Source organism: Triturus cristatus, chromosome 1_2 (genome assembly GCF_964204655.1).
Source record: "Triturus cristatus chromosome 1_2, aTriCri1.1, whole genome shotgun sequence".
NCBI classification, from domain to species: Eukaryota; Metazoa; Chordata; class Amphibia; order Caudata; family Salamandridae; genus Triturus; species Triturus cristatus.
In genome coordinates this window covers 916,348,857-916,371,664 of record NC_140580.1, presented here as the reverse complement: position 1 = coordinate 916,371,664, position 22,808 = coordinate 916,348,857, and the positions used below count along the sequence as shown (strand labels likewise).

General features: G+C 45.6%; 1 protein-coding gene across 18 annotated transcripts in view; it reads left to right on the top strand.

Annotated features, from left to right (window-relative positions):
- Positions 1-22,808, top strand: part of RERE (arginine-glutamic acid dipeptide repeats) — a 1,190,399-nt gene that overhangs the window by 704,539 nt on the left and 463,052 nt on the right. For all 18 annotated transcript variants that reach the window (XM_085609712.1, XM_085609701.1, XM_085609709.1 and 15 more), the window contains one exon: positions 20,775-20,879. In XM_085609712.1, the coding sequence (XP_085465838.1) occupies positions 20,775-20,879 (105 nt within the window). The remainder of the gene's footprint in view (positions 1-20,774; positions 20,880-22,808) is intronic.

Here is a 22,808-nt window from a genome sequence, read left to right as displayed (position 1 = left end):
ACGCTTTAAGGACTCCAGGGCTACGGCCAAGTCCGTGGGCCTTTCGGCTCCGCGCCCGCAATCTTCCGCTTTTTGTCCCTTTCGTGGCCAAGGATGGGGCGCCCCCTCAAATCCAACTAGCCACAGGCCGCAGAATCAACCTCCACGTGGACGTGGATTCCGCCGAGGCGGTACAGGGGGTCAACGTGCCGGTCTGTCCACATCTACCCCCAGCAGCATCCGCCTCAAAGCCCTGCTAGTCCGAGCTTTCAGGCCCATTCCACGCCAGTGGGAGGCAGAGTTCGCCATCACCTGCTCCACTGGCGCACCATCACATCGGACAGGTGGGTGCTGTAAATCATCCGAAGGGGCTACTCCCTCCCCTTCGAGGCGACCCCTCCAGCCATGCCACCGCAGTGCCACCGAATTTCGGGGGATCACTTGCAACTTCTGCAGGAGGAAGTTACGGCCCTCTTAGCCAAGGGGGCCATCGAGCGCGTTCCTGGTCCAGAAGTAGGTCGTGGTTGTTATTCCCACTACTTTCTGGTTCCCAAGAAGGGCAAAGGGGGCCTACGCCCTATCTTGGACCTCAGGAGCGTCAACACCTTCCTCCGGAGGAGAAGTTCAAGATATTCACTGTAGCTCAGGTTCTGGCTGCCCTAGACCCTGGAGACTGGATGGTAGCGTTGGACTTGCAGGACGCTTATTTCCACATCCCCGTCCTGCCGGCCCACTGGCGTTACCTGCGGTTCACGCTGGGCCAGGAGCATTTTCAGTTTACCGTGCTCCCCTTCGGCCTCACCAGTGCCCCTCGGGTGTTCGCGAAAGTGATGGCGCTGGTCGCAGCTCATCTGTGCAGATTAGAGGTTCCAGTCTTCCCCTATCTAGACGACTTGTTGTTGAAGGCGGGCTCTCCCCAGGCGGTCGTCTCCCACCTCTAGACTACGGCCGACCTCTTGCATTTGCTGGGGTTCTCCATCAATGTGCCGAAGTCGCATCTGAATCCCTCCCAGAAGCTCCTCTTCATCGGAGCGGTTCCGGACTCAGCGCAGTTCTGGGCCTATCCTCCGGAACAGCGGGTCTGGGATATTCAGGGTCTAATTACCATCTTTCGGCCTCTATCCCGGGTTTCGGTCAGGTTGGTGCTGCGGCTTCTAGGTCTGATGGCTTCCTGCATCCTGTTGGTGCATCATGCCAGATGGCGAATGCGGGCTCTGCAGTGGGACCTGAAGTTTCAGTGGGCCCAGCATCGGGGCAACCTGTTCGACCACGTCCTGATCTCAGAGGGCACTGCAAGACAGTTGCAGTGGTGGCTCACGGACCGCGATTGGGTCAGTGGCAGATCCCTCTCCCTTCCCCACACGGAGCACGTAGTGGTGACGGATGCGTCCCTCCTGGGATGGGGGGGCCAAATGGGAGAGGCGGAGATCAGAGGCCTCTGGTCTCAGGCGGAGTCCTGGCTCCATATCAACCTTCTGGAGCTGAGGGCAATCCGACTTGCACTGAAGGCATTCCTTCCCTCTGTCTGGGGAAGTGTAGTGCAGGTTTTCACAGACAACACCACCGCCATGTGGTATTGCAACAAACAAGGTGGGGTGGGGTCGTGGACCCTTTGTCAGGAGGCTCTGCGCCTCTGGACATGGCTGGAACATCAGGGCCTCACCCTAGTGGTTCAACATCTGGCGGGCTCTCTGAAAGCCAGAGCAGACGAACTCAGCTGCCGGTGCATGATTGATCACGAATGGCGTCTAAACTTGGATGTGGCACAAGGCCTCTTTCGGCAGTGGGGAGAGCCTTGGTTCGATCTATTCGCCACTGAAGAGAACGCGCAATGTCAGCAGTTCTGGGCGTTGGAAATTCCAAGGCGGCTCTCGCTCGGGGACGCCTTTCGTCGCGAGTGGAGTTGCGGTCTGTTGTACGCCTTTCCTCCTATACCACTTCTGCCCAGAGTGCTGAAGAAGATGAGGCGCAACCGGGCCCAAGTCATCTTGGTGGCTCCTAATTGGGCACGAAGGTACTGGTATCCCGAGCTACTCAGTCTGTCGATCGATCCCCCGATCCGACTGCCTCTTCAGGAGGACCTTCTGTCGCAGCAGCAGGGACGGTCCTCCACCCGAACCTGCCCAGCCTCCACCTCCATGCGTGGAGATTGAGCGGCGGCAGTTGATGCCATTTGACTTGCCTCCTGAAGTCTGTAATGTTATTCTGGCAGCCAGGCGTCCCTCCACAAAATTGGTATATGCCTGCAGGTGGAACAAATTTGTGGCATGGTGCACAGCAAAGGCTGTGGATCCCCTCTCCGCCCCTCTTTCTGAGGTTCTCCTCTTTCTTCTTTCCCTGGCCCAGCAGGGCTCTGCTCTGGGCACCCTCAAGGGATACCTTTCAGCTATTTCTGCTTTCTTTTCAAATCCCCTGTTGTTTCTCGATTCTTTAAGGTCATTACTCACATGTTTCCTCCTGTCCCTTTTGTAATGCCTCAGTGGGATTTGAACCTTGTTTTGACCTTTCTGATGTGCGCTCCCTTTGAGCCACTTCATAATTGTCCCCTTCGTCTTCTCGCTCTTAAGACTGCTTTCCTGGTTGCCATCACCTCTGCTAGACGGGTGAGTGCGCTCCAGGCTCTCTCTTCTAAGCCTCCTTTCCTTTCTGTCCATCCGGACAAAGTTGTTCTCAGGACTCGTCCTTCCTTTCTCCCTAAGGTGGTAACTGACTTTCACACTGGCCATTCTGTCACACTGCCCACCTTCTTTCTGCCTCCGCATCCCTCGAAAGAGGAAGAGAGGCTCCACTATCTGAACCCAAAACGGGCGCTGTCCTCCTATCTGGACCGCACCAAACAGTTCCGTGTGGACGACCAATTCTTTGTTGGCTACGTGGGCGCTAAGAAGGGGCGGGCGGTGCACAAGCGAACCATCTCTCGTGGGTCGTTTTGTGTATCAAGGCCTGTTATTCCTTAGCTAAAAAGGAACCTCCTGTAAGGCTGAGGGCCCATTCCACTCGGGCCACAGCGGCGACCACTGCTAGGGGCCGGGGAGCGCCCTTGCAGGCCATCTGTTAGGCTGCAACGTGGGCCTCGCTGCACATGTTTGCGAAACACTATTGCCTGGACAGCCAAGTCCGGAGAGACGGCTTCTTTTGCCGTTCTGTTCTCCAGGACTTTCTGGTGTGATCTTGGTTCTCAGACCCACCAACAGGGTTGGTATTGCTGGGGTATCTATTCTAAGGTGAGGAATCTAACGAACGTGTTTCTTTCAGATGAACAAGTTACTTACCTTTGGTAACGATATATCTGTAAGAAACATTAGTTCGTTAGATTCCTCATCGACCCACCCATCCTCCCCGTTCTTCGAACCGATTTCTAGGGTTGAGGTCATCCCTTTCAGGGCCCTAGAATTTTTTGGCACCAATGTCGATCTCTTGCATGGCTCTGCGTTCCTGGTGCGGAAAGCTATGTACAAGAACTGACGGCGCGCGAGGGCGGCATCTAAGTACTCTGTCATCCCGGCGATCACGACGCCAACGGACGCGGAGCCGCAGACGACGCCTAGCGACGCGCAAGGGTATTGCTGACGAAAAATCTTTCCGGATCCAGCCTGACGCCTGGGGATATGCTAAGGTGAGGAATCTAACTAATGTTTCTTACAGATATATCGTTACCGAAGGTAAGCAACTTGTTCTTTAGCAGTCAAGGTCATGTTTTAAAATCGTTTTTAGAAGCTGGATAAGGATGAATTTTATTTTTCTTTGCCAACAGTACAGTCATGCTGTTTGAATGTTGTGTTTTGTTTTTTTAACTGAAATAGTGGAGTGTTTGGATGGTTAAATTTTAGAAGTCTATAGATTTGTCCTGGTCTGTGCTTTTGTATTTGGGGGTTCAGTGCTTTATTTTTGCATTTTGTCTGCCAAATGAGTTGTTTTAAGAAGGTATTGATCCAAATATTATATTGATGTAATCTCGCATAATTTTTTTCAAAATAATGTTTGCAATGATTTTTGAATCGCTTCTAAGTAAAAGCTTAATTTGGCCTACATTTATCACTTTTCAGCTATTGACGCCCCATCTTTCCACTTTTTAACTTCTAGCATGAAAGATGTTTGAGTATTAATTGTGAACATAAAAAACAAATGAAGTATTGCTGTATATGCATAACAAACCAACCGAGTGGTAACCACTTGACATTCTTACTTTTTTGCATCATATTTTTGATTTAGTATAGATATCTGTTTAAATAATTTCCAGATTTCAAGTCATGTGATGCAGATCAATATTTTCCTATTTAACCATGCAGATAACCTTCCCACCGTTTTCTTAAATCCTGTAAGATTTAATGACTTTGACAAAGGGGGTAAACCGTTTACTGCAAAGTGATCTAACCGGTCCCACAGATTAGTTTTTTCTTTCAGAGGTTCTAATTTGAAGCATACTTAAGAATTATCCATCAGAAAGCTGTGTACATTTATTCATAGATTCCACATCTTTTGATTATCCTGAGGTGCCTGACTGGATCTTGAATTTTTCATAGCAGTTGCACCTATGTGCCGGAAAGTGGCGCCATCGGACTCCGATGCAACTTCTCATCAATTTCGGAACAGACTGTGTAGAGCTCCATAGAGGCACATATACGTCAGTGTGCTGGTGGACTCTTAGGTTGTTCAGCAAATGCACCCAAACACCAACAGGAAGTAATTGGCAAAAGTATTAGCTTCAGAGTAAAAAAAAGATAGCAATGTGCACTCCAAGCTCTGTGCCCACTGCTGAAGTTGTAGCACCAATCCAGATCATGGTCATGCTCCTAGTCATGGTCTTTAGGCAAGTCAAAGACGAAGTCCAAAGACAGATTGCCCTCAAGCTCACAAATTCCAAGTGAGACTTAGCTGCATCTCAAACCTCGAATGAGGGAGACAATGTGTAATCCACATGTAAAAGATCTGACTTTAGTGCCATTGGCCGATCCTGAGCATCTTCTAAGACCATTACTGGCTTGCGCTGAGTGCTGGGCCTTTGTTGAACCCCACAGCAGAGAGATGCCTTTGAGGAGGCCATTCTTCAGCTGTTCGGGTAATTTCAGCCCTCCTATGGAGGGCTTTCAAGCCCCACAGGGCATTAGGGAATCCCAGTTGGTCATCGGCTGACGGAATTGTCCCCTATACCTCCATGCATAGAGATTGAGTGGCGACAGCTGAGCGGTATTGATTTACATGCTGAAGTAGTGGACATTATTCCTGTGGCTGGGTGCCTTTTTACCAAATCTATACGTCCATAGCTTGTGTGACTTTGGAGTTCGGAGCTGGAGATCCGGAAACCATTGAGTACAATAGAAATGTTACAGGAATACCATACAGTTGTAATTATTTCACCTTCTTGTATTTTCCCTTTTCATTCATCTTTTCTATCATTTCATTGAAACCTTCACATACGTCGGTGGCGCTTGTGATATAAGCAAGGTGCACCATAGGAAGCAGATGTGATCAATGATCAGCAGATGAATTAACTCTAGTTGATGTGCAGGAAGCACAACTGCGTGCGGTAACTGAAAGCTCAAAAAGTATATGGAAGCAGATGCAGCACTGGTAGAGGGTCTTGCACCTGGTGGAAGGTTCTTATCAAAACCCCTAGACCAATCTTTCTCCAAGCATGAACAGTTCCACTTCCTGGTAGAAAGCCATTGCAGGATGACAGCGTCTGTCAGATTGTACAGCAAATGTATCTTCTTAGCAGAACGATTAAGATAACTGCTTCCAAGAGCAACAACACCATTGTAAATCCACCAAACACATACAAAATGGTGAGCTATAAATGCTGGTATACCTTCAAGTATATTTGTGTGAAGACTGTTAATAGTCTATTTCATTAATTATTGTAACCGTGCCTATTTAGCAATCCCCAGCCCCGAGTCCTCGAGTGACCTGGCGTCGGGCACTAAGAAAATTTGACCGAACAAATACGAAAGAACACCGCTAACTTTCGGTTATCACTTGCCGCACATATTTGAAGTTGACCGAGCATGTTTGCCCACGTCAGAGGATCGTGTGGGTTGGAAGTATCAAGTCGCGGGTTGTATTCCCTCAGATGCGACGAAACAAGTGTTGGCTTAAATCTTGTCGAAACAGAAAGGAGTCTGAAGAAAGAAAATAAAGAGGAGAAAAATAAGAACCCACTGTGTTTTTGTTGTATATTGGAATATGGATGTACATACACTATTGCTTACATTACTTATTTGAAATTAAAAAACGTGTGCTGGGGATTGCTAAATAAGGTTGTTTGTAGCCTAGGTGACATGATTAGGGGAGGCAGGTGATTCTCTCCTCCTTTCAGCACCGTTGAAGATGAGATCAGTTCAGGATATTTGGTGTATTCACCCTTTGAGCGCTGATTTCCCTGTATAATCTACCACCGTCCTTTCCTTTACATATTGTAACCGTGCCAGTAGTGGTAGAAGCATCGAAGACTACACCAACCAGGTCGGCTAAATGAGTTGGAAACTGAGTTTAGGAGGTATATTTTCATTGCAGGATGTGCTGCCTTAAGGTTAAAAGTCACAGTTGCATGAGTTAAAATAATTTCTTTTTGTGTTAGTATAGCTAACCACTTAATTATTTTAGAAGGTTGCGTAGGTCTTAACTTGACCCTGTGCCTAACAGGAAAATCAGAAGCCCTTGATGAAGAAAATGACCATGTCACCCTGCAACCTTTTGTAGTACTTTGCATAGTAAGTGGTAAAAATAACCTTCAATCATTAACAAGTTTGAAACACTAGTTGTGAAAACCTAGCTACCATTGTCGAGCAGAGCATAGTAAGAGGGAATAATAGATGCAGATGCTGCAAAGTATGTGCAGGCAAGGCCAGGCTGCTGAAAGTCACAAAAGAGTTACATTATGAGAATGTCATTTAGCAGCAAGCGTCATAAAGGGTTAATGCACAAAGATATATCTGGAAGGACAAGAGCATTATTCCTAAAGCAAAGAAACTGAAACACATCTTGTTCCCAGTGATGTAGGAGATATGTACTGTGTGTGTGTTTTGTTTCATCCCATAGACGATTGTTGTGCACAACCAAAGACATGAGAAGTGGTGATGGGTAAAGTAAGAGACCCATTTATGAACCACATTAGATTAGAATCGTCAGCAGGAGGAAAAAGATAACCTTTCTATCAGATGGACCTAGACAAGATTGTCGAATGCAATCTTTTTAATAAAGTAACACTGACCTTAATTGATTTTGTTAAATGCAAAGAGTGCTGTTCCATTAAGGATGGACTTTGGGCACCTTTTGTGATTTAAGTATTTGCAAAGTCCAACACTACTGTGTAAATTGTGTGTATCTGTGTTTTTTTCTTGACTTAGTGTATGTTTATGCTTTCTCTAATTAGCTTCAGAGGTGATAAAGTGGTTGTAGCACTAGCACAGACTGGTTGAAATAGTGTTCTGAAATTATCTAGGGCAGAAAAGGTATAAAGGTCTTAATCGGTATCTTCAATTTGGATGGCAGCTTTTTTTCCTTAATAAGAAAAAATCTCTTGGACCTAACTTCGAGTCAAAACAGGAAGAAATCTTCTCTATTTTTCTCAATGAAACAGGACTCAAAAGAAATTAGTTAAATACATACTATCTTATATTTCCAGCGTTTTTTTCCACCAAAATCAGATCTGATTTTATAAACCTCTGTTGACATATTAGAGCTGGTAGTAATAACGAATGACTCGCTTGGATCAGGTCTATTCGCTAATGGTTAGTGTGGACTGCCCACAGTGCTACTGAACTTGAAGCATGTGATGACATATTAAATGTACCTTTTTAATCAACTTTTTAATTTCCTCATTGGAAATGCTGGCCCCCATTTCCAATAAGTAAAGTGTGTGAAATTAACTTCGGGAGCTAATGGTATTGTCAAATCTTCTAGTGAGGCATGCCCAACACACAGTTAGCTCTACATTTTCATTTAGGAAAATTACATGGTGCTAAATAAGGAAGAAAGGTTCAGATATGTGAATTTGTCAAGTTAAGGTGCCGCAAGTACTTTCCAATGGAATGGGTTCATACCAATGTGTGTAGCTTTGTTCTGTTGAAATACGCAGTTTTCTTGACCCTTGACCTGTCAGCCGAGGATGTAGACTGTTTTCCCATTGAGTGAAAGTACACAATTTACATTGGCGGAGTGATTTATTGAATGTAGCAGTGTCTGCAGCAATGAAAACAGAGTGTATCTTTGTAGTTTCCCACATCGAGATAGGGATATTTATTGCCTAATGAAGTAGAGATATTCAACTCCTCTACTAGCTGTTTGATCACCTTAAAGTCCCGATTGACTCGCAGGATAACTTGGCATAACAATACAATCTAATGAAATGTGCAGAACATGGTATTTTTACCACCTTGTTGGCCCTAGTTTTTGATACGGAACGGTTATCTAAAAGATTGCTGCCAGGTAATTTAAGTACTGATATCATTAGCATGATTGTTCCTTGCCACACAAATTGAAAATGAATGGTGCTTGCAGCTCTTGTATATTAGGAGACGGTGGGCGATACTCAAGGAGATAATGACCATTCACTGCTCAAAATGATCAGCATTGTATTCCACAAAAGGACACAAGAACTTGTAGCGAAAATCCAAATAAATATCCGGGTGTACAACTGTACCTATTACTTTCTCATCAACAGGTGATCATCCATGTAGATTGCCACATTGCTGTCAGCGTTTCCGGGAGAGATGGAAGAACAATTCTGGTTTCTTTAGGATCAATATCCTATATCGGGATCAATGTCAATCACCTGGGGTGTTCCCTGAGGCTCTGTTCTCAAGCCTAAATTGTTCAGAATCTACATGGAGCTCCTCACCCTCATTCTGAACCAAACAAACATCCCCTTTCACTTATACGCAGATGGCACCCAGCTCTGTTTGGAAATTTCACTAGAAGATGTGGAAAGACTAAACGCCACCCTCAAAGAAGTACAACATTGGCTATCTTGCAACCATCTAAAATTTAACCAAGATAAAACTAAAATTCTACCCAATTCAAAGTCAGAGCAATCCCCCCAATAAACTCCATAGATACGCTTAACTGCAAACTTACACTAGCCAATTCCGTCAAATTTCTAGGAATCACATTAGACCCCAAACTGAACATCAAAGACAATATAAAGAACAGTCTAAAGAGTACATTCTATACCCTGAAACATCTGAACAAAATCAAACCCTACCTACCGCCGATTGGTCTCAAAACTAGCACACAAGCAATGGTGTTAAGTCTAGACTACGGGAACGCCACCCTCACAGGCACTGCGAAATCCCACCTTGCACCCCTTGGAACTACTCTCAGTGCAGCAGCCAGAATGGTCACAGTAACCAAAAGATATGATAATATCTCCTCCAAACTGAAATGGCTCCCAATTGAAGCTCGCTTCAGAACTGCCTGTCTCACTCACAAAGCTCTCCACACTGAGAAACCAGCTTACCTTGCCTCAAAACGAAAAAAAAGACGGGCAAGTCAAGAAACCGAAGAAGTTCAAATCCCTTATTCCTTATCCCATCCAAAGTCTACAAACAATAACACCTACCTTGCTCCTTCTCGATCAATGCCCCTAAAATCTAGAACTCCATTCCAGTTCATACCAGGACAAACCCCTCCTTGAGCTTCAAGAGACAACTAAATGATCTCCCCATTAATAGACATCTTAACTAGCAAGATGGCATCCAACCATAAAGAAATGACCTCAACCACTGTTTCCCTGTATACCTTCTCTGCAACCCCTCCTCCCCATTGCTCAATCTGACTTATTTTTTCCCTAATGCCATTTTACTCGCTGTTTGTATTGCACATGCACTGATGAAAAGTGTTCCAATACCCTCAGGTCTTGCCAGCACTATATAAAACTATGTAAATATATAATATAACCTTTTCCTATAACAAGTTTTTGCAAAGGAATCAAATATTTTAGTTGTATATGTTGAAGTATGTTCAGTTGTTGGAGCCCTTGCTTCACCATATCATGATTTGTGGGTTTGTGAGTTTAAAGCAGGAGTCTCTGCAGTTCTTCTAATCAGAGATTAAACTCACTCGATCTCTTCTTGGTGGTAACTCCAGAATAGGGAGGTAATGTATTTGTCTACTCTGAAGGCACTTTGGCATCAGTAGAGGGTGCTGAACAGAATCTGCCACATAATGCATACTGATGTGCTCAGCTGACATATTCCTGTACTTCTTATCACATGGCAATGGTGGCAGGGTTACGGTTTGGGTGTGTTCTGTCTCAACAAATGGAACAGATGGTCTGTGTGTTTCAAAAGTTATTTTGTCAAGGATCATTTCTTGCACTAGTACTCCCATAAGTGGGAGACACCAGTTAGTAGCCTTACCTTTTATGACAGTCAAAAGAACTCTTCTTGTTCCCACATATTTCTCTCAAATCTTGTAGACTTTGAGAAACGTTGACGTGAGCCAGCGGAATCATTTTGCATCTCTAATTTTGCAGGAGGTAGTAGGTCCGATACATACATTCATGTACCGAAGATAAGTTAATATGGTGTGCAACCATCAAGTAGTGTCATCAGCAAGTTATTGAATGCACATTGAGCCTGATGTTGGTAGTAATACCACAGCAATCATATGTCTGATACCCTGTGAGTCAGCAGTTGTTTAAGCACAACATTTGCTCGCTTAACCACGCTATTTAATGCTGGACAGAATGCATGTGCGAGAACAGATTGCATATTCCCTAGAGCAGAAATAGCTTCAGCAAGCACCTTACCGGCAAATGCCACACCATTGTAAGAATTGCATATAGGTTCACGAGGGCGAGACCTATTCTAGATTGTCAGGATACCCGTATAAGTTGAGATGCATTCAGTTATTTTAAATTGAGTTTGTGAGTATTCAGTGATTATCTAGGAAATCTGTCAAAGATCTAGCCCTTCTGGGTTAATGCTGGGTACCCTAGGGCTAAGAATAGATGATACTATAGATTTGTTATTTTTAGAAATTTGATTGCTATTTCTAACCACAGATTCTTCATTTTGTGAACATCCCCAGGCAACTAGACCAGGAGAATTTGCTCAGCAATTCCATGACGTTGTGTGGCTCCATGTCTGATCCGTCCTACACCGGATGTAACGTCAGGCCCCTAAATAGCCACTACCTCTGCACGTTGACATCAGTTCCTCTCTTTCCACACCTTCCTATGTGGATCTGGAGCTCCATCCCTCAAATCCTGTCAATCCTCAGACCTTTTTCACTAAAATTGTCTCCAGTGTGCAAGTGATATTCCTCCTCTGAAAAAAACAGGTTTTAAACTTTGCAAAGACTGCCATCAACACATATTTGCGACAGACCCCCACAAGGTCTGTCTCTGGTGCCTGGGCTCCAAACATGATTGGAGATTGTGTATCAAGCACACAAAGATTAATTCAAATGCTAATAGAGACCTTGAAGCTAAACTCTATTGTGGAACACCATCAGAAAGCAAAAAAGGCCCAGTCCTAGTCATAGACGATGGCACAGACACATGCTCATTCCAGAGGCCACTCTCCAGATTGTGCATTTTCGAAGTCAGGATCATCTGGTAAGCTGAAGAAATAAAAAATAATGTTGTTGAAGCATAATTCCCCTTTGTCTTGCCACTCATCACAAGGAGTTGCGCATTGCCCCAGAACCTCCAGGCACATCCACATTCCCTCCCTCGGTGATGCCACAACAACTCTGCAACTTCAATGAGGCCCTGGACAGGATATTTGGTACCTGATTAGATCCCTCTTGAGTGCCTTTGTGCCCCAAGGATCTATGGTGGCTTCCAGTTAGTTTACCACTGGCAGTTTCAGATTCACAGGTTTTTCAAACCACGTCCAGTAGTCCTTCAAGGAAATGCAGTTTGATGGCATATGACTCTTCGGTGACAAGGCGAACTCAGCCCAAGAGCGTTTTAAAGAAAGCAGAGTCATTCTCCTTGGTTTGCACTGCATGCACAGTAGTTTCCTCAATATATTCCTCCCTTTTGAGGCTTCAGAAGAGGGTCCCAACATACGCAGTGTCTGACCTTGCCTCATCAGCAACAGGCTTCTCACTCCTTTTGAGGCAGAGGCTGCAGATCCGACTCCCTGTGTCCAAGCTCTCCAGAAGCGGCACCCTATCCAAACCCATGCCCCTATTGCACCAACATACTCTCCAACTGTTGCAAGCCACCTTCAGCCAACACCCAACGTGTTGACATTGTTGGGCCTTTCCATTATTATGCCTAATCAACACCAGATTCCCTCACAAAGGCTCCTGTGCATTGGGGCCCTGCTAGACAGAAAGGGGTCTTACTCTGCCTCAACAAGTCTAGGGCATTTGAGCTTTGATCCTGAAGTTTCAGTTATTTGGCCTCAATGAGAGCTTCTGGCCACCCGCATCCTGCTGTTGATCCACGCCAGGCGGCACATGCAAGCTTTGTAGTTGATCTGAAATCTCAGTAGGAACTTTTCAGTTTCCATCCATGTGTCGGAGGTTACTGCAAAAGACCTGCAGTGGTGGTTGCTTCCGCAAATGAACCAGCGGCAGATCCTACTCTGTACCCCACCCAGAGCTAATGGTCATGACGGATGCCTAATTGCTGGGTTGGGATTATCATTTGGAAAGGTGGGGCTCAGAGGACTCGGGTCTCTGGCAGTGCAATACAGCTTCAGATCAAACCACTCCACAGAATCGGCTCTTTTTGAGGCGACTTTTGAAATCAGGGCCATTGTTGACAACATTGGAAAAGCAGCTTTAATTTCGCTAGTTTTTTCGGCTGCCTTTGACACAGTTGTACATGTGTTGGTCAACCGTCTCACACAGATTGGTTTTGCAGACCAAGCCTAAACCTACTAAAATCGTTTTTTTCTAATCGAGAGCAGGCGGTGACTCTTGGTAAATCTTCCTCTGGGTCTTTAACACTGCTGTGCGATGTCCCCCAGGGGCCCACTCTAAGTCCAACCTTCTTTAATATTTGCATTGCATTGAGCTGATTAGATCCCATGGGTTCGCAGTGCTCTCCTATGCTAACAACACCCAGATTTTGTTTAAGGACCAAACTTGAACTATAACCAATTAGGCGCTGGCACCCTCTACAACACTCCCAAGAGAGTCCCTCAGATGTACACCGCACGCTGTGTGTGAAGGTAGTCTCCCTGAGCTCTGCACAGTTTTTCCTTCAAGCAAGATGATCATAACTATTTCTATTTCTACAATGTCTGATATTTAAGGCCTCTTCTGACCCTGCATGACCTGAGGGAAGAAAGAAAAGATTACATGTATATGAACCACATAAAGATTGTCCTTATTGCCTTTACTCTCAACACAAGGTAAAGAAGTGTAAAATGTGTTGTACCTTTTCCTCTAAGACCTTGAGGCACAGGGAGGGTAGGCTTCTCTTATGGCTTCTAAAGCCAAAAACTCTGAGGTCATCTTCTGAGGGTGATAACGTTGCCTCTTCAAAATCTCGCAAAAGATCAAGATCCCAGGCTAGAACCTCCGAGGAGAGCAGAAAATCACTAAAATCATTCCACAAGACTAAGAACACTAAAGGAGAAACCAAAACAATTCTTCTCAGTAACAGCATTGTTAGAGCCAACTATGCCTTCTAACTAGGCTAGAGATCGTTCTCGGTCTTCCTCCTCGGTTCTGTCAACTACAAGGCATAAATCCTCTCTCTCAGCCCCATCGACGACACCATCACTGTTGACAGCAAGATAGTCGACGACGATGGTGACTATTGCCTCATCGTTGAGATCATCGCCGGCAAAGACAATGACAGCAGCCATAGATGCTCCCATCCCATCTACGAGGATTACAGTGTCAGCTAACACCTCAACGACGACTCCGTTGATGACAATGTTCATGTCGACGATACTATTACCACCGTCGACGATGATTGTATCGACCATGGCTCTGTCGACAATGACTCCGTCGATGTTGACTCCTTCCCAGTCGACGTATTTGTCTACGAAAGACACAAGTATGAAACCTACATTGCTCTGACAACGCCGTCAATGCCACAGTCTAAGAGAATTAAAATTTAAAAAATATCATAGACCTTGTTGCAGCCTGAGGTTCCTTCAACCAGTAAGGTGATGTCTCTGCCTCCAAGTAAACTACTGGACCTAGAGGAGTCAGATGATGATGATGGCCCCTTCGGAACAGCTTGTAGCCGTCAGACCTCTAGGTCAAGTATCGGGAAGATTACTTAGAGGACGAAGGCCATTACTTTCAAGGGTATTATTGTCCTCCTCCGAGGCATCATGAGGAGTTAAGGTACTATTCTGAGCCTCCACTCAGACAGGACAACGTACCGATGCCAAAATCATTGGTTCAGGATCTCCAGGCCTGCAGAACAACCTGTTGTCCCACCACAACCTGCTTCTCTACTAATCCCACCTATTCCTCCACCTTTCACTCCTAAGATGACTCGGTTTCTTGCATTGCAGTACCACCGAAGTACGATTCATCGTCATCTGATAACGACAGAAAAGGAGGCGAGATTCCCGAACCTCAGCCTCCACCAAATGATTGGGATGACTACGTCATACCCACTCTTTCACTCCTCAGGACCCTGTCAATTCATTTCTAGAAGACATCTGAGATTTTCATAATCTAAAGGAAAGGGCTGCGACACGATTTCACCTTCCCATTTCTGTACAACTGTTTCCTCTATGACTTAAAGGAACAAAAAAGGAAGTAAGATCGGTCTATACTTATTATAGACTACATCAAGCAGGAGGGTATGAAAATCATGAAAACCCTGCTGCAGTGGTGGCTGTCCTGCCTCATATTGATTAAAAAGTACAGGGCTACAGAGGATTTCCCTACATACCTGGCAGAACGTCCCCAAAGATGATTCAGTTATTTCTCAAGCGGTGCAACGGCTCTCCAAAAACCCATCTGCACCTATACCGGCACCGCCAGACAAAGAAGGGCGATGCTTGGATAACTTAGGCAAAAGGTTTTCCACCAATAAAATCGCTGTTCGTGTGGCCAACTCCCAGGCTATATTGGGCTGCTATGATCGACAAATGTGGTTGGATATTGGTTCCCTCATCGACCTAATATCTGAGGACAGAAGATCTGAGGCCAAGAAAATATTGCAGGAAGACGAGCGAACCTCCGCAGAGGTAATAGACTGTGTCATAGATATTGCCTCCATTGTCTAACGCCAGCTAGCGGGTGCAGCAGTTTTAAAATGCCAAGGATGACTCGGGGCAACCTCATTTAGGTCTGAAATTCAGTCTAAGATCCTCGATATGGCCTATGATGGGGACACCGTATTCAGCGAGCATATCGATGATGCCCTCTAAGCCATCAAGACTGATATCGACACTGCCAAATCCCGAGGCAACCTCCCTTTCAGGGGGCGTGTGGCCAAGCTTTCTCAACATGCTGTGGTGAATATCAGCGCTCCCAATCATACCAGACCTAGCAGCTCCAATTTAGACCTGCCTATCAACAGGCAAACTGTCAACCATCCACAGCGGGTTGCGCAAGGCAGGGTCTCCGCAGAAAGCCACCATCCCAGAACCAGGATACAGGCTGCAAACATTGAAATCGACCAAGTACCAGCTACATCACCTCTGTCACACCCCGTAGGTGCGAACATCTCCAATTACCTACATCAATGGAGAAACAACACATTGGACAGATGGGTATTAGACCTAGTTATCTATGGACAAACCCTGGTGTTTACAGAAAGGCCACCAAACACTCTGCCCAGGGGAGTGCACCCCCCACCCCCCCCCCCCCACACCCCCCCCCCCGGCCAAAGTCGTCACTTATTGAAATCAGAAGTCCTCAATATGCTTGCCAAGGGAGCAATAGAGAAGGTTCCGGTTGCTTAAAAGGAAAATATTATACTCCTGTTCTTTCCTCATATGCAAGAAAACTGGAACAGAGACCCATTCTCACCCTCGGAAACCTAAACAAATTTGTCTGCACCAATCCTTTCGAAAGATTAATCTCTTTGATTTTCTTCACCTCCTAAACAGCGGAGACTTTAGGCATCTCTAGACCTGGAAGATTAATTTAATCGTATCCCCATTAATCCTGAACACCGCAAATATCTCCGCTTCACTGTAGCTGGTACTCCTTATCAATTCCAAGTCCTCCCATTTGGCCTCATGTCAGCCTCTCACATATTCACCAAGTGTTTGGCCCGGTAGCAGCCGCTCTCAAGAAACAAGGTCATCAGGTATTCCCCTACATAGACGACTGGCTGCTAAATATTACAACTTCAAGGCAAGCTTTCAGAGCTATCCACTCCTTCGTGTCACTGTTTCTTAAGCTGGGTCTCACTGTAAATCGACAAATCTTCAACTACTGTCAGTCAAATGATGTAGTTTCAAGGAGCCAATCTTGATACAACTAAGAACAAAGCCTTTCTCTCCCAGGAAAGACAAAGGAGACTGGTAAACTTGACTCACAAAATTTCAAGAAAATGTACGTTTCAGTGAGGCTGTTCAAGTCGCTTCCGTAAATGATTTCTTCAGCAATCAACCTAGTTCCGCTGACATTCCTTAAGATTAGGCCATTACAGGAAGAGCTGCATCTCCAATGGATTTAATCAGAAGGGTTCTTCAAGGACTTGGTGACATAACCCCAGGGATTATAGAAGCTCTAATGTGGTGGTCTCAGATATCTCGTCTCTCTCAAGGCCTCCTGTTTCTGCCATTGGTACCCAATTTTTTCCTAATGTCGATGCTCTTTAACTAAGTGTTCCCTGGGTTCTTACCAACCAGGTACCCAGGGACTATGTTCTTTCCCTAAATCTGTACTGTTGCACATCCGAATTGGTAACTCCCTGGCCACATGTAAGTCCCTTGTAAAAGGTACCATTACTACTAAGGGCACTGCGACCAGGGAAGGCCTCTAAGGCCTGCAGCACTTGTTGTGCCACCCTTAGAGGCCCTGTACCTTTACACACACAAACTGCCATTGTTTTTGTGCATGCCAGTGTGCCATGCCTACAGTCCACTGCCTATGGCATAGGTCAGCCACCCCTCTAGCTGGGTCCACTATGCCTCTGGTGAGGGTACAGGTGCATGAGCCTTTTACCCCTACAGTATCCAAATCTATTCTTAGATATTGGAAGTGAAGTAATGCCATAAAGAGTATATGGTATGGGAGCTTGTCATTGTGAACTCCACAGCACGATAGTGGCTTTACTGAAAACTTGGAAGTTTGATATCAAACTTCTCAGCACATTAAACCCACACTGATGCCAGTGTAGGATTTAATGACAAATGTACTCAGAGGGCGTCTTACAGATGCCCCTTGAAAAACGACCTGACTCTAGTGTCCTGGCTGAGAGGCTGCTCGCAAGCTGCCAGCATCAGACATGTGTCTGGACCCCTGGATCGAGAGCCTGTCGCTATCTGGGTCCTGAAACAAAGCACATCCTGGGTCTAGGTGCCAAGCCTCCTCCCCCAGGATGGGCAGGGTTCATGAGGGGGAAGCTTCAAAGGCTTGCAGCCTGCGTAACTTGACCCAGCCCTTTGCTGCTCCCAGCAACTGGTCCCCACCGGTTCTGACCCCCACTTTGGACAGGAGAATCGCTGAGAAAATCAAGATATGAGGAGAGGTGTGGCCACCTTTGCCACCTCACCCCTCAAGTTGGGGAGGCGAGGCGAAGCACAACTTTCAGTCCCTGTCATTTTGAAGACGGGGGGGAGGTGGGGGCTGACAACCAGATCAAGGCTTATGCCCCCTTCCACTGGAGAGTGGCATAATAGGGGATGTTCCCGCCCCAAGGAAGGGACACATTGGTCCCAACCTTTACCTACGTGAAACACCCCTAAATTTAGAAGCCTCCTCAGATAAGAAGAAACAAGGACTGAAGAGCTGTGCTGAAAGAAGAGGAGGAGGAAACCAACTGACTTAACCCCAACTCTACCCGGCCTGTCTCGACCTCGACCTACTTCAGCGAAATCCCTGTGTCCTGCAGCCAGCAGCCCCCCAGAACCCGGAGAACCTGCCCTGCCTTCCCCAACCAGACTTAGTCTCCCGTGAGCACCGGATTTGCTCACCAATAGACTCTGGCTACAGACAAATCCATGAGTCTGTAGCACTCTGCACCAGACACCCACAGCCTGAGTGCGAGTGGCCCAACACCACAAGGAGGTCTCCCTGGCGATCCTAGCCTGGGTCTGGTGATCCCTGACCTGCCTCAAGTCTCCAGACGACGCCTGCAGCCCCTTTCTGGAGCATCCCTCTGACCGCGACTGGAGCCGGTAAAGAAAACCCGATGCCCCATGGACTTGGGTGGCCCAACCGACGGTGTCTCGGCATCCCACAACATCCTAACTTACCTCTCCAACCAGTGGTCGCCTCCAGAAGATCTGCGTGCCCGAGCTTGCATTGTTTGTAGTAACCGCAGACTCCCCGTTGAAAGTAACAGGGCACCCGAAGCCAAAACAGCACCCTGCTCCCGGCTGCTGTGGGTGCACTTTGTGTGCTAACTCGGATCCCCCTTTACCCTGAGCTTAAGTCCAGGAGCTTTGCTCCCACAATCTTGTGGCCTGCTGTTGATCAGCCTCCAACTGGTCGCCCCGTATCCCTCATTAGATAACAATGGGCCTCAGCACTTTGCGCCCGGCAGCCCTAGTACCGCTGAAGGTGCTTTGAGAGTGCATCCTTGACCCTGGGGGAACTCTTGTTCTAACCCCGGAAAAACCAACTCCCAAAACTAAGTACTTGCATGTAAACTGATAACTTAATTTCCTCCCATAAGATTGCACTGACTGCTTTTCTGTGAATAATGTTCTAAGTGTGGAGTTTGAAAATTGTATGAAACCTTAAACTGTATACTTACCAAAACGTAAATTAATTCTTAGGGTTCCTACTCAATTTCATCTCAATTAACCTATCCTACTGCGGTCTTTTTTCCCTAATCCGGTATCACTGGCCAAAAGATTGCTTCATACATTGGACATTTAGTGATTTCTTAAGTTCCATATCCACCATACAAATAATATTCGGACAACAGAACAACTGCTAGTATCTGAAAATCCATTTTTTCAGGGGACTGTAGTTACGAAAGCCAAAATAGCAAGGTGGATTTCAACAGCAATTTAGTTTTGCCACTCCAAAGCTGGCAAACTGCTAACAATGAAAGCTAAAGCACTTCCAACGAGAGCTGTGTGCACTTCGGCTGCTCTGTTTGCAGGCGTTCCAATAGAGAAGATATGTTGTGCTGTGACGTGGAAGAGCAGCCAGATGTTTACGCAGCACTACTGCCAGGAATCAGTGCAACGCAGAAATGCAACCGTGGGCCAGGCGGTACTACGCTATCCGTTTCAATAAGGTGAGCCTCTTTACATAGAGAGGTTTATTAATCTTTAAATTCCAATGCATATCAAACTGTTGTGAATTCTTTATTAAGTCTCTCCTTTATGGTTAGTTATCTGTTATAGATGTAAATGCTTGCAAGCTATCTATCTTCCTATCTGTGTGTGTGTGTGTGTGTGTGTGTGTGTGTGTGTGTGTGTGTGTGTGTGTGTGTGTATATATAGATAGATAGATAGATAGATAGATAGATACATGTGTGTGTATATATTTTTTCTTTTGTACCCACCATCCTCTAAGGGTACTTAAATTACCTACATCACTGCTTGCTCCTTGGATTCAAGCATGCAAGTCTATGAAAGATCCAATACTGAATAAGAAAATAGGTTACTTACCAGTAACTGCAGTTAACCAGTATTGGTATCTTTCATAGTTTCACATGCGATCCACCCTCCTTCTTGGAGAGGCTACCCTTATAGCTAAGGATGTTATTACCACTTATGCTTGAAAATCTGAGGGACTCAGCCTCTGTTGGCAATGTTGTAGAGGATACTAACATCTGATTGGTTATAGTTCAAGTTTGGTGATGTAAATAGAGCTCTAAGCTTTTCCATCGCCTGCATAAGAGAACATCGGCTGGACGATGAGCTCTTAGTAGGTTTCTCTGTAGTGAAAAGGGGGAAATCGGTCCTGAAAAGAACCATCTCAAGAGATTGTCTTGTTTATCAAGATCTGTTGGGAACTTGCAAGGAAACTGCCTCAAGTGGACCTATGTGGGCCCATGTGCTCATTGCTCCAGTACAAAGGCTGCTACCACCACACTGGCCAATCTCAAACATTTGACAAGGGTCACAAAGCAATACTGCCTGGGTAACTAGGTCTGACAGGAAGGACACTTTGGCTGTTCAGTCTTGGAGTGTGTGCTTGTCTGAGCTATTCCACAGACCCACCACATGGGGTTGTACTGCTTTTTGTATCTATTCACAAAGTGAGGGATATTTGGTTAATAGTATCCATCAGAAGAAGGCTAGTTACCTTTGGTAGCCCTCTTTCTGGTGGATACTCTAACCACAGATTCCAAACTGACCCACCTCCCAACTCACTGTTCTGTTGAATGGACTTCTCTCATCCATACTTATAAGATTCCAATCTAGAGATCTACACACTGGCGCAATCTGTTTACTGAAGGCTCTGCATCTGAAGGTGCGGACAGATTTTAGAAAGAAACGGATATCAGCACACAGAGGAGGCAGCTATGTAGGGGCCATGGGATTTCATATTGGGCAACACGGACCCGAAGTGTGGCCACATGATGCCACCTACCGATGCGTAAGGTAATTGCGGAGCAAATTCTCAGCATCCATTCTGACACCTGCGGATATTCACAAGGTGAGGAATCTGTGGTTAAATAGACTACCTACCAGAAAGACCGCACCAAAGGTAACGTTTGTCTTGACTTTGCTTCCTGGCAGATTGCAGAACTGACAGTGTTTTCTCTCATTTGCTTGCAGGGGAAAATGTAACATCTCTCACTTTTCTGATATATTTGCTGCTCGTGAGTTCAAAGCCCGAATTGATTCATTTTTCTACATCTTGGGGTACAATCCAGAAACCAGGTAAGTGTCCTTGAAATCATTATTGGTCTGCATAAGATGTCATCGGTCATAAAATGCTCTGGCCTGGAGTCTGATGCAGTTCGTTAAGAATCCAATGTTCAAGCCTGCAACAAGTAATTTGTGTGAGCATGAATTTTCTACCATGCATAAGAGCTGATGTAACTGCTTGTATGGAGTGTAAATACTTGTTGATGTGAAGAGCATTGTACAATTTATACTGAAGTGTTACACGGGTGCATATGGCTCGTAAAAAAAACATGCTATTATTTCACAGTTACAAAGATTAGGTAACTGTAATGACCATTGTTTGTAAATCCATTGTGAACTTGAGATGGAATATTAAGTGTAAGCAAGGCAATGCCACATGTTAGTGAAAATTCTTTTGCACGTGTAATCCATACATTCTGCTAGTGATTTTGGTGGAAGGGTCTGTATTGCAAAAGCCTGTGTAAGGTTTAAAAACAATATTTCTTTACTACGTTAAAATGACAATTCATACCAGGCACATAATGTGGCTATCCCCTAATGCAGTCAGCTAGCGAAAGATTTATATAATAAACGAGACACGCTGGTCCATTTCCCACTATACTGGTTTTTGTCAAAGGTAACCTCTATAAATGAAAAGCTATTAGCTTACATCTTTAAAGTGAAATGTATTATGTGAAATAGTTCAGTCAGCAGGGCCTTGGATTAGGCTCCAAGTAGTAGGATTGTTTAAATTGCATTTATATAGCACCTACTAGCCCTGACGAGGTGTTGAAGCACTGTCTGGCAGGTAGCACGCTACAAGTTGTTAGTAGTCAGTCCATTAGTTATTGGGGTTAGTTTTGCATGGTCATACCATGCATTGTCTTCAGTTTCTTTGTGGTACATTGTTAACATAGATGTGATCCTTAGAGGGAGCTATGTGAGAAGCAAATGCTTGCAGGAATTGATAGATATTATGGTTTCCAAAAAGAGCTGAAGACAGACATGATATTTAGAGTAGTTTATATTCAAGAAAGGCACGGAGAAGGAAGAAGGAAAATAGAGGCGCATAAAAAAAAAAATAAGGTCGATTTTTCATGGAAGATTTTATAGCAGGTTAAGATTTTTTGCATTGAATCTATGGATGCAAACCTGTTGAAAGAAATAGTTTTCTTAAGGCATGTAGCTTAGAAAATCCACCTAGAGGCCATTAAGAGGTGACACAGATACTTCCCAGTGAACAAGCATTTACAATGCAATAGGTCTCGCATTTATGCAAGTTTAAGCTATTGGCATTGTAAATGACACTGCCTTTTATTTCTGTTTTGAAAACAAAAATAAAAGGCATTGTATTTGCAGTGTCAATAGCTCAAACTCGCGTAAATGCCAGACCTATTGCATTGCAAATGCTTGTTGAACTCTGCTTCAGGCAAGCAGCAGACATACCCACACACCACAGGGCTGAGAGCCCAGGGAAAGCAGGGAAAAAGAAAGACAAGGAAAGCAGCAGGCACCCACACGACGGGGTTCAGTGCCCGGGGAAAGCAGAGAGGAGGGACAGGCAGGAAGCAGGTACACACTCACGACGGGGCTAGGAGCCTGGGGAAAGTGGCGAGGAGGAGGGACAGGCAGATATCAGGCATGCACACTACGAGGCTGAGAGCCTTGGGAAAGTGGCGAGAAGGAGGGACAGGCAGATATCAGGCATGCACACAACGAGGCTGAGAGCCTGGGGAAAGTGGCGAGAAGGAGGGACAGGCAGATATCAGGCATGCATACAACGAGGTTGAGAGCCTGGGGAAAGTGGCGAGAAGGAGGGACAAGCAGATATCAGGCATGCACACAACGAGGCTGAGAGCCTGTGGAAAGTGGCGAGAAGGAGGGACAGGCAGGCAGCATGCACGCTCATGATGGGGCTGAGAACCTGGGGCGAGCAGTGAGAAGGTGGGACAGGCAGGCATC